Source organism: Chanodichthys erythropterus, chromosome 1 (assembly GCF_024489055.1).
Source record: "Chanodichthys erythropterus isolate Z2021 chromosome 1, ASM2448905v1, whole genome shotgun sequence".
Classification (NCBI taxonomy): domain Eukaryota; kingdom Metazoa; phylum Chordata; class Actinopteri; order Cypriniformes; family Xenocyprididae; genus Chanodichthys; species Chanodichthys erythropterus.
Genome location: NC_090221.1, coordinates 22,438,429 through 22,453,848, shown reverse-complemented (window position 1 = coordinate 22,453,848; position 15,420 = coordinate 22,438,429). Strand labels below are relative to the sequence as shown.

The following is a 15,420-nucleotide window of genomic DNA, read 5'->3' as shown; positions in this document are numbered from 1 at the left end:
TTACAGTAACTAAATCAGGCCAGTGTACAACAGTACAACCCAGCACTTGTTTCTCGCGCGCCCCTGTATGCGTGCACGCGCCCTCTGGATCCGATGATGTAAGAGAGCAGTTCTCGAACATTCCAGCTCGAAGGACGCCATTTTGATCCAACCAACGACATCAAGAGAAGACAGAGGAAATAAATTCTCCTTTTGTCGATATAGGACTGCAGTTATTCAGGAGACTTTCTTAAGCCAGGTAAGGGATTATATTCATTATTTGATAATTATTTTACTCACTCGATGTTTATTTAGAATATATTTGTATTTTACAATCTAGAAGCGTTAACGACGTTGCTACGGACTGTGTTTAATCCTAGGTGTGCAGTAAGTATCACAAAATGCGTTTTATTGCGGTTTTAATTACTGTTATTATCATCTAACCACTTTAGACTCCTTTACGGAATTTTTAGACTCATTTACGGAATAATTTGCTTCATGCAAAGACTTAGCTGACACGAGGTGTTCAGAACAAAGAATTTAAAGGGCCACCGGTTCTGTGGAATGCGGCCTAATGTATATATTTTACATTCTGCTCGGATATACAATATATATTGAATGTAAAAGTAATTTAACTGTTTTTTTCTTTGTTTTATCAGATGAGACAATCTCAGAGAATGCGCTCTCCCTGGACGAGAGAGGCGAGTCTGGAGGAGAAAATGGAGAACAGAAAAAGACACAGACGAGACTCGCACAGCAGCGAGAGAGAGAATAAATACAGAAAAAATCATCATGTTCATCATCACCACCACAAGAGCAGCGAAGGGTGAGAATCAGAAACTTAAACAGAACAGACTTTGTATTCTTAGTTTTTATTTTGAGCTCTTAATCAACACATTTTATGGGGACGTCTTGTACCAATGTTTAAAAACGTTTCCAGGAAGTTACTAATTTAAGAGATGTCAGTCTTTGGGCCAGGGCCCATTAAGCCTTATGTGGACATAATCTTGGCAATGTTTAATACTAGTTTGACAAGTTTGCTCTTTTCTTGGAAGCTTCCTGGAAAACATGATCACGTGACTTCAATGTTGGCAGTCATATCCATTCAGGCATGATTTATGTCATATATCAGTGTCTGTTTTAAAAATAAGTTAATAACTTAGATCCATTTTTTTTGCATTGGTTGTCAACAAATCAGGGCCACAGCATTAAAGCTGCAGTTCGTAACTTTTGGTGCTTTAGCATTTTATAAACAAAACTGCATACTTCTTGCAGAAGAACATTGTAGCCAGAGCTACTTCTCTCTGTTTGTCTATGACAAGTCACGCAGGTGCTGGGCTATTCTGCAGCAGTGGCACCCGACCAGTCTAAAATATTCTGAAATATAAACACTTATTATAGGTGTACCATTAAAATTCAGGATAAGACAAAAACAAAAATGGATTCATTATATAAATTTTGAAAACAGTTATGCACTGCAGCTTTAAGGATCTCTTGCATCAAAAATTTCCACCGCCACCAAAAAAAAACACTTTTTATGTGTAGCAATGTATTTGTATATGTGCTAAACGGTTATTTAATTTTTTTAAAATTGTATCTCATTTTCTTTACACAATTTTATTGAATTTAGAAAACGATAGCCTTGTTGATTTTCTAATAGTGCTGTCAAATCTATTAATTGTGGTTAATTGCATCTAATATAAAAGTTGTATAGTTAAGATGGCTTGTATATACACAGTGTTTCCGCTAGGATTTTTTTTCCAGCTGTGGTGGCAGGTCTGTTTCCACAGGGAGAGGGGGAGAGTGATTTCCCGTGCCCCCTTACCCCTGGTCATTAAACCTCCCCACCCAAGAATCACGTGCACTCACACATAGGCCACTTTCTGAGGATTAAAAAAAATTAAAACAACCAAGCAAATTTTGAAAGATATTTATTTGCAAAGATTTCATTTTATTGCTCAAAAGTATAATATGAAAGCCTCCAACATAGAGTGGCACAAAAGACGCGGCACAGCTCTAGAGCTGTCACTAACGATTATTTTATAAATCGAGTAATTGTTCAATTATTCTGACATTTACCCGAGTAATCAAACCCCTTGCCACCCCACTCCCCTGTGCACAGATGTTGGTGTTGATGCTGAGCCAGAGATGGATGCACTCAGTGCTTGGCATTTATCACAGTTGTTCAGTGTTTTCAACCACATAATGTTCATTTTAGGCTTCAGACATTTAATACACAAGTACTAGTAACAATACATTTAGAGTTTGTAAAATATACATGGCTGTTTATGGAAGCTGCAATAATAATCCTTGCTATTATAATTAGATTATAATTGGACCACCACCATCATATATTCATATTAGATACATACTTTGTGTAAGCAACTATAAAGTCTAGCCTGTTCTTCTCCTAGTTCACTGGACATTTACATCCATCCGTGTATTTGATTCTGATTCTCTGAACGTATAGCTCAACTACTAACGTGATCATTATATGGGTGCTGCTTGCACAACAAAACATTCACTTGCACGTATGGCTTAAAATACATATATAATGGCAATAACACAATAATAATTGATTCAAGTAGCAAGTATCAAAAGTAAACAATCTTAAGATTTTATTGAACAAAACTGTCAAATTCCATAATGTACTGTAAACAATATAACAAATGCACTTCATATATTATAACAAATGCCTGCAGAGGGCACCAGTGGCTTGACGATAGTTTTTACCCTTTACAATGCAATATAATCCTTGTTTAATATTGGCTTACAACATATATATTAAATGTCCACTTAATCTTTAATATTTGACCATTTCTTTTTGATAGAAATGCTACAACCACTGTAATTTCTTGAACAAGAACATATGGACTTAAACGAGGGCTTAAACTTTTATTTTTAAATTGCGATGGGCAGTTAGCACATTTAGAAACATACTGACGTATTCTCCTGCGTTTGCGTAGGTTTATACATGATTTACCTTACAAATCTGATGAACTGCCGCACATTCCTTTATCTAAAAAAATTAAATAAAATGGGAAGATTGATCCTGAAATGAGTTTTAACATGTTAACGTGCTGTTTGAATTCTGAATGGAAAATGACTAAGGAGAGATGAGTTTCTATTAAAAATTAATTCATTAATTACTCGTCCTCATGTCGCTCCACAACGGTAAGCCCTTTGTTCATCTTCGGAACCCAAATTAACATGTTTTTGATTAAATCTGAGAGGTATATGACTCGTCCATAGACAGTAGTATAATTAACTTTTAAGGAATTTTTTATTTCCAGTCTTCATGAACAATTATATATCACTTATAAATTATTAAATACAAAATTAATAGTAGTTATTAAGATTTATGTGGTTTGGAATTGGTAAAATGTGTCTAAAATTATATATATATAAAAAATTAACTAATACATTTTACAAACTTTAATGTAAGATGCAATTAATCAAGGTTAATTGATTTTACAGCACTACTTTATAATCTTCAGCTCAATGTGAAACAGTCAGTACTCATTGAATTTTGTTGCTGTGTCTTAATAGGCATTACCTTGAGACAAGGAGCTCAAATGAAAGACTGGAAACTAAAGAAAGGCGAGCTGTATGCAAAGACCATGAGGATGACAGCCGTACTGCCTGTAAAGACAAGGAGAGAGACAGAGATCGGGACAAATCTAGATTCCGTGAGAGAGACCGAGATTGGCACCATTACAGCAAATCTTCTGGGAACAGCAGGCGGAGCAGCCGGCACAGACACCGGCACCGTCGCTCGCACCATCACTCTGACTCGGTATGACCACTGTCTGTCTCCCTTTGCCATGGCATTTGTTTGCTCTCTGTGCTTTTCTTTCTTGTTATATGGACTGTAGGAGTTCCTCATTTCCGATATTGTCTGAATGAATGACAGGAAGAATGTTGGATGAAATGATTACGCTAATATAATGACATATAATAAGATTGAATGGGTTCTTACTCAAGATATAATGTTAGTTTGATATCTACAGCACATAAAATGTTTTTAAGGCACCTCATTCATGGAGGAATAAAACTCTCAAATGTTTTTCAATGATAAATTGCTGTAATTGTCTACTTAATGGTCTGAGAAAGTTTCTCATCTGAAAATATGTTGCCATTGTTTTTCTTCTGTAACACACACGATGTGGTGGGCCCTGTGTGTATCTCGTGGGCTGAATTTGCGTTGGCTGCTCCCTGTGGCCGGGCCTGGCTGCTGCGGGTATCTGAATGGGCCGAATCACTTCCCCCCCCCACTCGTGAATGAATGAATGGCGCGTTCTGGTCCCCCACGATTCTCATGGGTTAATGATGATGGTGGTGATGATGATGATGATGGCGGTGGTCCGAAACCCCAGAGGAGCCATCGCAGGAAAAGATCCAGGAGTATTGAGGATGATGAGGAGGGGCACCTGATCTATCACAGTGGAGACATGCTGAGAGCAAGATGTATAGAATACACACTTTTCTGTATCTCTTCTGTATCTTTTCATTTCTTTCACTGCTTATTTTCTGTTTTGGGGTCAGACTAATTTTACAAGCTAATTTTGGGGTCCTGATAAATGCAGTTGTGACAGAACAAGTAGACTTATCCTGATGTGTGTATCACCAGTCTATAGTATTGTCTTATGTTCGTGGATTATTTATGCATTGCTTTTCTAATTGAGTGTTCCAAAACGCAGCGAAATCTTTTGAAAGGGTTTGATGCTATTGTGTCTTTTTTTATGTTTCTAACAGTATTTCTTTAAACCCATAGATGAGATTGTGTGCACACTCGGAGAGGGAGCCTTTGGCAAAGTGGTGGAGTGCATTGATCATACAAAGTAAGTCTTCATTGTCACATCTTAGCATGTATAATCATTGCTTTTGTGTTTTACACCTGACCCATATTGTTTAAAATCATTTCTTTAAAACTGATTTTGACTTAATAAAATGCAATAAAATGAAAACGAAATGTTTTTCCCTCTGTATTGTGATGTACACACTGTATGAAAATAATCCTACTCTGGTTAAGTCACATCTTTATTTTCAAAACCTTATGTAGATTTTTAATTGGATCTTCTATAGTATTTTAACTTGTATCTCACCAAGAAAATTGCCAATGAACTTGGTGTGTACGTTTGGTGTTGTAACAAGCAAAATAGTATGCCACTGGGGTAAGAAAAATAATCTTATTTCAAACCGAACACAAGATTATTTTGCTTACCCTGTTGGCAGATTATTTTGCCTGTTTTAAGGAAAAACTCACTAAATTTTGACTTGTTTTTTTCTGAAAACAAGACAATAATTTTTACTTGTCTTAAATTCTTGATTTAAGAATTTTTAGATATTGGACTAGAAACAAGATGACAAATCTAAGTAAGAAAAGCATTTTTTGCAGTATAATTATGATGTCTTTACATTGCTGTCTTCAGGGCATGAAGTTTGCCGGATCATTTGGCTGCGGAAAAAAATGTAGTCCTACGTTTGTCTTGACTTGCTATCGTGCTTCATTTCATTCATATAGTTTGCACTCATTAATTTATCATATTGTACAATGTTTTAAAAATTTAAGTAGACCCAAGTAGAAAGTGCGTATGATGTAGAGTTTGTTGATAGCAGCCTACTTTTGACACAGCTGATTTCTGAGAGCCGCAAGAGAAACACGGCTATTTGATTTACGAACGTGCTGCTCATTTCATAGTTTTCACCCATTTGTGTTACATATCGTTTATCTCGCAAGGTTTAAAACATTTAAATGCATATCAAATAGTATAAAATGTTTAATGCAGTATTTTATTGATGTATTAGAATAATTGACAAAGCTCTGATTTCTGAGAGACCCAAACAGCGCGGCTATTTAATTTGCGCTGAGCTCAGTTTACACTTATTCACTTCACACACACATTAGCCTATTGTGTAATAATTTTAGAGATTTATGTTTCCTATACACTGGAGTGAGACCATGGATGTCTCTCGAGCTGTCGCGATCTTTGTTGGCATTCTGTGGAGTGACAGATCACGGTACCGCTTCAGTTCACGCAGAGAGCACATGAACAGACCACATACCTGTCAACACTCCCGTTTTTGCTGGGAGTCTCGCGTATTTCACACCCATCTCCCACCCTCCTCGCGTTTTGCTATTTCTCCTGGGAAATTCCCATAATTTGTATGGCCCAAACCTCTTTATAAGAAGAATAATCAAATGTATTATTCCAAGGTTGTCCAGTTGCCAGCTCTTGTATGAAAAACATTCTACTTGCGCAATCAACACATCATACAAATTCAAACCTATTTGTGACCTCAACCTGGCAACCTACACCCCCGTTGCGCTGTTGATATCTGCGCAGTTGACGCGAGAAGTTGAATCAAGGAACGAAAATCATTTTCTAATAATGTTTTTATATTTAGCTTACAAATCGATTTTAATTTGAACCTTTTTAATAATATAATGATGTACAAACTGTTGCTCCTGTTAACAGCATTAGTTGAGAATTTTTTTTCTTTGAGGAAATTTGCCATGTACTTAAAGGAACACTCCACTTTTTTTGAAAATAGGCTCATTTTCCAACTCCCCTAGAGTTAAACAGTTGAGTTTTACCGTTTTCGAATCCATTCAGCCGATCTCCGGTTCTGGCGGTACCACTTTTTGCATAGCTTAGCATAGTTCATTGAATCTGATTAGACCGTTAGCATCAAGCTTAAAAATGACCAAAGAGTTTTGATATTTTTCCTATTTAAAACTTGACTCTTCTGTAGTTACATCATGTACTAAGGCCGACAGAAAATGAAAAGTTGCGATTTTCTAGGCTGATATGGCTAGGAACTATACTCTCATTCCAGCGTAATAATCAAGGAACTTTGCTGCCGTTCCATGGCTGCAGCAGGCGCAATGATATTACGCAGCGTCTCTCACAAACGTCTCGGTTGCAAGGCACGTTCCCTGTGCAAGCAGGGGCTCACGGGCGCTGCGTAATATCATTGCACTGCTGCAGCCATGGAACGGCAGCAAAGTTCCTTGATTATTACGCCTGAATGAGAGTATAGTTCCTAGCCATATCAGCCTAGAAAATCACAACTTTTTATTTTCTGTCGGTCTTAGTACATGATGTAACTACAGAAGAGTCAAGTTTTAAATAGGAAAAATATCAAAACTCTTTAGTCATTTTTAAGTGCGATGCTAACGGTCTAATCAGATTCAATGAACTATGCTAAGCTATGCTAAAAGTGGCACCGCCAGAACCGGAGATCGGCTGAATGGATTCGAAAACGGTAAAACTCAACTGTTTAACTCTAGGGGAGTTGAAAATGAGCCTATTTTCAAAAAAAGTGGAGTGTTCCTTTAACCTTTTATAGGCCCCAAATAATCAAATCAAAATCAAATGGCAAGCTCCTGAATCGAAATTGAATCAAATTGTGAAATTTTTCAATGCCCAGCCCTAGTGTCAATATATACGGTATATATACAATTGTTTTTTTTACTTGAATTAAATGTTTTTTTTTTCCATTTATTTTTTTTGTCAAAGTGCACCCAAAATGCTTTGTTTAAATGTTAAAATCACAAAAATGTGTGAATGTTTTTTTTTTTTTTGTTAACATCGAACCATCCCACCCCTAATATGCATGGATTAAATGGTTTACAGTAGGATCAACAAAATCGGGTGAATTTTAATTTAATGCAGATTTTTGAGAAATGCTTTGATATACTAACCAGTAATGATTTTTTTTTGTTTTGTTTTTTTGTTTAATGTGTTATTGATATTACTGTATGTTGCTATTGCAGGGGAGGAGCTCGCATTGCGCTGAAGATCATTAAAAACATTGAGCGCTATCGTGATGCAGCTCTGTCTGAGGTTGAGGTGCTGGAGCAGATTAACTCACTTGACTGTGACAGACGATAGTAAGTGTGAAAGCAGATAAAAAGGAGATCTCCAGTAATTTATACCTCTGTGTGATGCATGGCTGTGAAATATATCACACTTAATTTGAAATTTACAGCCTCTTGGGTTTAACGATGTCCAGACTACATATTAGCAGTGCAGTATTTCACATGCACTTTTTCCTTTCTCTAGTGCTTGTGTGCGGATGTATGACTGGTTTGATCACCACGGGCACGTCTGCATTGCTTTTGAGCTGCTGGGCTTGAGCACGTATGATTTTCTGAAGGAAAATAACTTTCAGCCCTTCTCTATCAACCACATCAGGCACATGGCCTACCAGATCATCAGAGCAGTCAGATGTGAGTCATGGGTATTGTTTGATTGCATCTTTTTGTGTGTGCTTTGGATGAAACACTGATTTAATCTTTTGCTTTTCTTTGATTCTTTGTGTTTCAGTTCTTCACAAGAATAAGCTTACACACACTGACCTGAAACCAGAGAACATCCTCTTTATTAATTCAGAGTATGACATCAAGTACAATTCGAAAATGGTAAGGAGAGGCACTGATCCCATTCAGACCAGTTATATACTTTTGTAGTATTTATAAGTATTTTAATATTTGTTTTTGTTTTTTTAATATCATGTTTTCTATATAGCTTTTTTATTTTAGTTTGTCATTTTATTACTTAAACTTAAATGAGAATTTTAATTGTTGCCTTAGAATCTAACTGAAATAAATTAAAGATTAAGTTTTTAATCTTTAATTTGAAATAAATTTAATGAAATTTGTTACCAAAATCATTTGTAATAGTTTAGAAATAACGGCACTGATTCAGACTTGTTTCGCCACTGTTTATTGTGTATTAATTAATAGTGTTCTGAATTACAGAAGAGGGATGATAGAACTCTGAAGAATCCTGATGTGAAAGTAGTTGATTTTGGGAATGCAACATACGAACATGAGCATCATACATCTGTGGTGTCCACACGACATTACCGAGCTCCAGAAGTTATTCTGGGTAAGCAGTTATGAATGCGTTGTTTTTATTTATACATTCTCTGACACATTGATGGCACGCATGCTATGATTTGCATGTATTGTGAGTTATAACGGAGATTTGTTTCATACAGATCTGGGCTGGAGTCATTCCTGTGATGTGTGGAGTGTGGGATGCATTCTTATTGAGTATTATCTGGGATCGACTCTGTTTCAGGTCATTGTCATTTGAGTTTCAATTAGTTAAATTATGTTAATTTTGGGTACATGTGACTTGTTGATTCAGCACCTTAGTAATTTTGTGGTCTTTGAAAATTTTAGACACATGACAGTAAAGAGCATCTGGCCATGATGGAGCGAGTTCTGGGCCCCCTACCTACCCACATGCTGCAAAAAACAAGGTAATATTTCAATAAATTAATTGTGGTGTTTTTGCAGGGTTTCTGGAAATATCAGGGATTTTTAAATCTCTAAATTCAAATTTATATAGTTATTCTTTATAATTTAACAAACAACGTTTGTTATGAATACCTGAAGAAATTTCATGAAATTATGTCAAAAGGATTTGTAATCTTGCTTGTGGTATCTGAAAAGCTATTACTTTAATTTTCTCTGTTTGATTTGTTTGCAGAATGTTTCTATTGTTTGAAATGGCCTTTTATTAGTTTTGATACCACATGCTGCTTTTGTTTTATTAAAACGGGTATTTTTTTCATTATGCAGGAAGACCAGGTATGTTCGCCATGATAAACTGGACTGGGACATTCACAGCTCCATGGGACGTTACGTCAGGAAGCAGTGCAAGCCCCTGAGAGTAAGTTTATCGTTCAAATTATTGTTTTATAAGTCAAGTTAGATGGAGTCAGTTGAAGTTTTGTTTTTACTTTAAACTAGGGCTGATATATATCGCATGCGATTGTTACGTGCATTTCGTCAGTAAAACCGGTTCCCTGATTAACGCTAAATCGCCATCACCTGCTTTCAAATGGAGCGGCATTTAATAGACAGAACCGTAGATCACTGAAAAGCCACGCAATATCGCATTCATTATCGAAGGCGATTCATCTGCGATATATACACGATATCGCGTAGCTTGTCAGTGATCAACGGCTGTGTCTAGTAAATGGCGCTCCATTTGAAAGCAGGTGATGGCGATTTAGCGGTAATCAGGGAACCGGCTTTACTGACGAAATGCGCGTGACAATTGCATGCGATATATCGGTCAGCCCTACTTTAAACCATGAAGGCATTTAGAAACAAACAACTTTTGGATTGCTATTGACTTTTTATTAATTGTTTCTTGCAGCAATACTTGGTCTCCAGTAGCTCTGACCATGAGCAGCTGTTTGATCTCATAGAGAGGATGCTTGAATATGACGTCACAAAGAGGATTACACTGGATGAAGCCATCAAACACCCTTTTTTCAACTGTATCAAGAAGAGCAAGAAATAATTTCTGTCCTTTTGCTGTAGTTCCTCTCTGAGAGAGGCCATTTCAGTTGACTGTATCAGTCCTCTGTATAGATCATACACTGCTCTTTTCTCATTGTTTATATTTATTGTGCTTGTTCAGTTTAGGATATGTGACCTTTTTGCTCTTGAGTTCTCCACTTATTTGTAACTGCATCACATGACTTGATTATAGTGTGTAACTGTAAAGGGGCTGGGTTTGGGGTATTTGGTGTGTAGGATACTTGTATGATTGTCATAGATTTGTTAGCATTATCAATATGAGCTTAGTGATATTTGTAAATCGTGTAAGTCTTTTCAGTTGTTTTCTTTCACCTTGATTTTTAAATAAAAGCAGTTCCTGATCTGAATAATTTGTCTCATTGATGTGTAACGCTCCCATGCGGTCAATTGGTGGCAGCAGATCGCAACTCTAAATCTTCACATTTCAAGTTGTGCGTTTGAGTCCAGGCCGGCATTTATGGGTCTGATTTAGTAATATAATCGGGAAGGGAGCCTTCAGTAGATCTGACCCACCTTAGGACAGTCAAAATATGGTTTGTGGTAATTACTTTTTAAAATGTACATTTATAAAATGTTTACAAATGTTTTACAATGCTCAATAGTTACAGAAATCGCATTCGCCTGAGGTGGAGGAGGAAACCACTGTTATAGTCAACGTAAGAAAACATTGACAAAACGCATTTTCATATTATTTGTGTAATATAGATTTACATTTCACAAATACATGGCAGAAAAAAAGTTTGAAGATTGTATAAAGTTTGAATAACTAAAATAATTCGCTCCAGTCGCTCTACTAAAAATTGTATTATGCTCATGCCAACATGTGGAGAAAACAACCTGAAACAGAGAAAGTCTTACGCAGATTGTTCACAGCTGCTTCTGGCCGCTCTCTGGTTATTCCAGCACCTTGTTTCACGCTTGTTTCAAGCCACACACACCACGCTGAATGTCAGGGGGCTGCATGTGTCTTAATACCCAATGAGCACCCTACCTAGATAGCATTCCTTTGCATCGAAGGCGCGCGCAACATTTTTGGCAGCTCACTGGGTAGGCAGCTCATCTTACTAGGTTTTGAAACACAGCCACGCTGTTCAAAGCCCTGTGTGCTGTTCAGCGCTGCTCAGTCTGACAGCCACATCTCATCGATCAGTTCTTGATCGATACTTAAGTGATCTAACTATCGGAAACTAATCGGATACTTTGTCAGAATGGATCCATCTGTGGAAAGAAATACAGAAAGCAAACAGAATACTGCGAAACCGCCTTATCTGCGCTATTTAGTGTCTTTTCCAACCATAGTGTGTTTAGTGATATCGCTGAGTTCAATAGCGGTGTGCTTTCTCATGACTTTTAAAACGCATCAGATGGAGAGCAGGCTGCGCGCGCTGGAGATAAAGATGAGTGACATCTGTCAGGAATCATCTGTGGACGTCTCTGTTTCACAGGAACTGCGGGAATCCATTGAAACACTCTTACAAGAGGCAAGCATTTTATCCTTTATAAAAGAAAGCTGCAAAATCATCCAAAATGTTTCTTTTACTGTTTCACATGTTTCTGCAGTATGCTGATTTTGTCCAGTTATCCCTCATCACAGTAGCTAGTTATAATTATTCAAAGCAAGTTATTATTAATAGTTTACTCTTTATCTTAAATAATTATTATAATATATCTGTAATATATGATATATCTGCATGTGCAGCAGCAGGTGCGTTTATGTGGCAAGATTGATTTTATACATAGTTTTATTATTTTAATGGTACATTATTAGTACAAGATTGTGTGTGTGTGTGTGTGTGTGTATATATATATATATATATATATATATATATATATATATATATATATATATATAATATGCTATATTCTGCTCTTTCACATGTTTCTAGTGTCATTTACAGTATGTTGATTTTAAACAATTTAATTTTGACTGATTAAATCAGCTAATAATAATTAATTATTAATAAAGTCAATCATTCAATTAACATTTTTCACAAGGTTTTTTGTTTTTGTTTCCTTAGTTTAAAAAACAAACAAACAAAAAACCAACAACAAGTAGCACCTTGACCACCACTGACACTGAAGGGGTCTTTAACAATATTCAGATTACCGCTTAATGAATATGGAATTTATTAATGACGGATTCTTAAAATGTTACCTGCTCAAAATTTGAATAATTACTTTCCTTCATGTTGTATTTCACAGAGGCTGAATGAAGCAATGCCAAAGTTGCGTGTGGCGAGAGACGTGACACAAGACTGCAACTGTCCTCCAGGTACGTCCATCAATCTGCTCTGACAGTCCTTTTCCAAAACACGGGAACATCACTGGATGAAACCTGATAGAAATTGTGCTAAATTTATCAATGGCTTGTTCCTGAACGGTGATTTAAAAGCTGTGATGGGGTAGATGGAATGATAGGAGAATTGAAACAAAGCACAGGTTTTGGTAACTCTTTGTATATCAGATTTGTATTTTGCAACCAAAGCGTTTTATACAACGATGCTAAACTATAAAGACAATTGATTTCACTCTTAAAAATAAAGGTTCTTTATTGGCATAGATAGTTCCATGAAGAACCTTTACAGTAAAAAAAAATATTCTTTAGACTTTTAAAATGTCCTTTACCCTATAATGGTTCTGAGCTGGTCACTGAAAGTTTTTTTTGTTTCAAATGAATATTTAATCTCCATTTATTTAAATTGCCACTATTATGCTATTTTAAAGGCTTCCTAATTTTGTTCTGAAGATCTAATAGGTTTAAATGCATCCAAGGTCAAAAAAACATTTTAATTTTCTCATAATATACATTGCACATCAGCATTGTTTGCGGGCAGCCAAAGAGGACCATAGGCTAGCATTATGCAAATTAGTTACATTGCTACATGAAGTGAGACTGGAATTGTAGTGCTTCTGTCATGCAATTTGATCTTTAAAAATGTGCAGACATTTCACATTCACAAACAGCTATATTACACGCTGTATGAAAGTATTCAATAAAGCATAATATGGGCACTTTAATAATTGGTTAAGAAGTCAAATTGTCATATAATTTTCATTAGGGTCCTGATCACCCTTTTGGAGTTTATTTTATAATATTGTTGACTACATTATATCTCGCATTGGAGTCAGGACGTCAATGCGTTTGGCAAACATGCAATGTTTTTCCTTAAGGCAGTTACAAATAGTCATGATTATAGATCAGAGCATTTTCATACAGCTATATGCCCTTCTCTTTTAAATACAGAGGGAAGGAGAACATGTGGAGAGAGTTGTTATGTATTGATGAATTGGTGGTTGCGGTGAGGTTTTTTTTTGGCTCCTGTCACAAAATGAGGTTGTTAAACATGGGGTTGGTGGTAACCTGAGTTTGTGTGCATTGAGAACCATTGAGGAATTGCTGTCGGCCTTTTTCTTTTTCACAATCACTCTTTACATCGAGTCATAGAGCTTATAAAATCCAGTGTTTCCATAAACGTATGCGGGTTCACATCTGAGGGCAGATATCGATGTCGCAGGACAAGAGGGAGGTCATAGGCATCTGTTTATAGGTTCTGAGCATGAATGTGTGTATGAAGGGGCCCCAAGTATGTGTCTGTGTGAGTGTGTATTTCTGTTTGTTTGTGTGGGTAGTGCCGCAGAAGGCCCAACAGAGGCACCGAACTGTAAGGTGAGACCCTTTCATTTTAGAAGCAATGGTTGCCACCTGAAACTTGAAGCGTGTTGAGCGGTCCTGGCAGGCAGGATCAGAGGGAGAGGTATTTCTGTCTCCACAACAGACGTGAGCTCAAAGGTCTCACCACTGGGCAGGTTATAGTGTTTCGCCCCCTACAGGAGCTGCTTGGAATGTCACTGATGAGAGGATATCATTTATTTATTCCATGGAGCACAGAAGTTGAATTTTTTTGTTAGTTTGTTTTTTCCATGCAATTAATGATGCTTTCAAGCTTTAAAAAGGATGCAAAAGCACCCTAAACATATGAAAAAAGTGCTTCTTTTCTGTCTTCTGATTCCATGCAGTAGCTCTGTGTGAGAAACAGAATGCAATTTGAGGGGGAAAATATCACAGTACCTCAGCTACTCATACTTTATTATTATGATTATTATTGTTATCATTATTATTTGCTTAAAAATAGATTTAAAAAAAAGTTTTATAAAATATATAGCTAGGTCTCAGTCTGCTATAATTTGGCGAATGCTATAATTATTTCAACCTATACCTTATGTATTTTTTTTGTATTATTTGAATGTATATTAATTAACTACATGTTCTTACTATAGTTAGGGTTAGTAATTTTAGTAATATTTAGTAATTGTAGTAATTTTAATTTTAGTAAGTTTAGGGTTGTAATTATGCATAATTTACTGTTTTTACTATAGTTAAATAAAAGTATTTTAGTAAATAAAGTGTTATCTATTATTATTTCATATTTTTGTATTGATTGTGAAAGCCTTTGACAATCCATACCTTTAAATCTTTAATTAAAAAAATTAAAATGTTTTGTAAAATATATGGTTAAATCTCAGTCTGCTATTTTTATTGTTTTATTATTATTATTATTATTAAGGTAACACGAATTACCTTAATTATTATTAAAAATTATCAAAATTTTCCATACATTAGTTTTAGTATTTTACATTAATGACACTTATAAATTAAAAATATTAACAAAAAAATATGTAAATAATATATTAATGATAGTTCAAATTTAGTAAAAAAATAAATAAATAATAATATAAACATTTGTAATTAAACATTTTAATAATTTAAAATGTGTCTGCTATAATTTAGAGAAGAAAATAATTGTTTTTCACTATTTAACATTTTTTAAACATATTTTTATTATTATTTGACATGCAACAACAAAAAATTGTTCCCACTTTATATTAAGTGGCCTTAACTACTATCTACTTACATTTAAATGAATTATTTGATACAGTGCACTTATTGTGTACATACATGTTTTTACATTGTACTTATATTTTAAAAATACCAGCATGTAATTACATCTGTAATTAATTTCTGTAATTACATTTATAATTACACTGTTGACCCATCCCTTACACCTTACCCCTACCCTTAAACCTACCCATAC

At 35.5% G+C, this 15,420-nt stretch overlaps 2 protein-coding genes across 3 annotated transcripts in view; both read left to right on the top strand.

Annotated features, from left to right (window-relative positions):
* The first annotated feature begins 88 nt into the window (after window positions 1-88).
* Window positions 89-10,668, top strand: clk4a (CDC-like kinase 4a). Of its 2 annotated transcripts, none has more exons than XM_067390359.1 (13): window positions 89-238; window positions 639-805; window positions 3,529-3,775; window positions 4,356-4,446; window positions 4,754-4,820; window positions 7,760-7,876; window positions 8,049-8,215; window positions 8,313-8,407; window positions 8,747-8,876; window positions 8,989-9,071; window positions 9,176-9,255; window positions 9,578-9,668; window positions 10,161-10,668. In XM_067390359.1, exons 2-13 carry the CDS (start codon window positions 639-641, stop codon window positions 10,305-10,307), a joined length of 1,482 nt encoding a protein of 493 aa, XP_067246460.1. In that variant the 5' UTR covers window positions 89-238; the 3' UTR covers window positions 10,308-10,668. The 2 variants fall into 2 exon arrangements, with proteins under 2 accessions (XP_067246460.1, XP_067246470.1); XM_067390369.1 differs by lacking the exon at window positions 89-238 and adding an exon at window positions 338-366.
* A 675-nt stretch (window positions 10,669-11,343) lies between these two features.
* Window positions 11,344-15,420, top strand: part of col23a1a (collagen type XXIII alpha 1 chain a) — a 163,829-nt gene continuing 159,752 nt past the window's right edge. Inside the window, exons 1-2 of the mRNA XM_067390423.1 lie at window positions 11,344-11,808; window positions 12,530-12,599. Coding sequence (XP_067246524.1) covers window positions 11,536-11,808; window positions 12,530-12,599 — 343 coding nt within the window. The 5' untranslated portion in view covers window positions 11,344-11,535. The remainder of the gene's footprint in view (window positions 11,809-12,529; window positions 12,600-15,420) is intronic.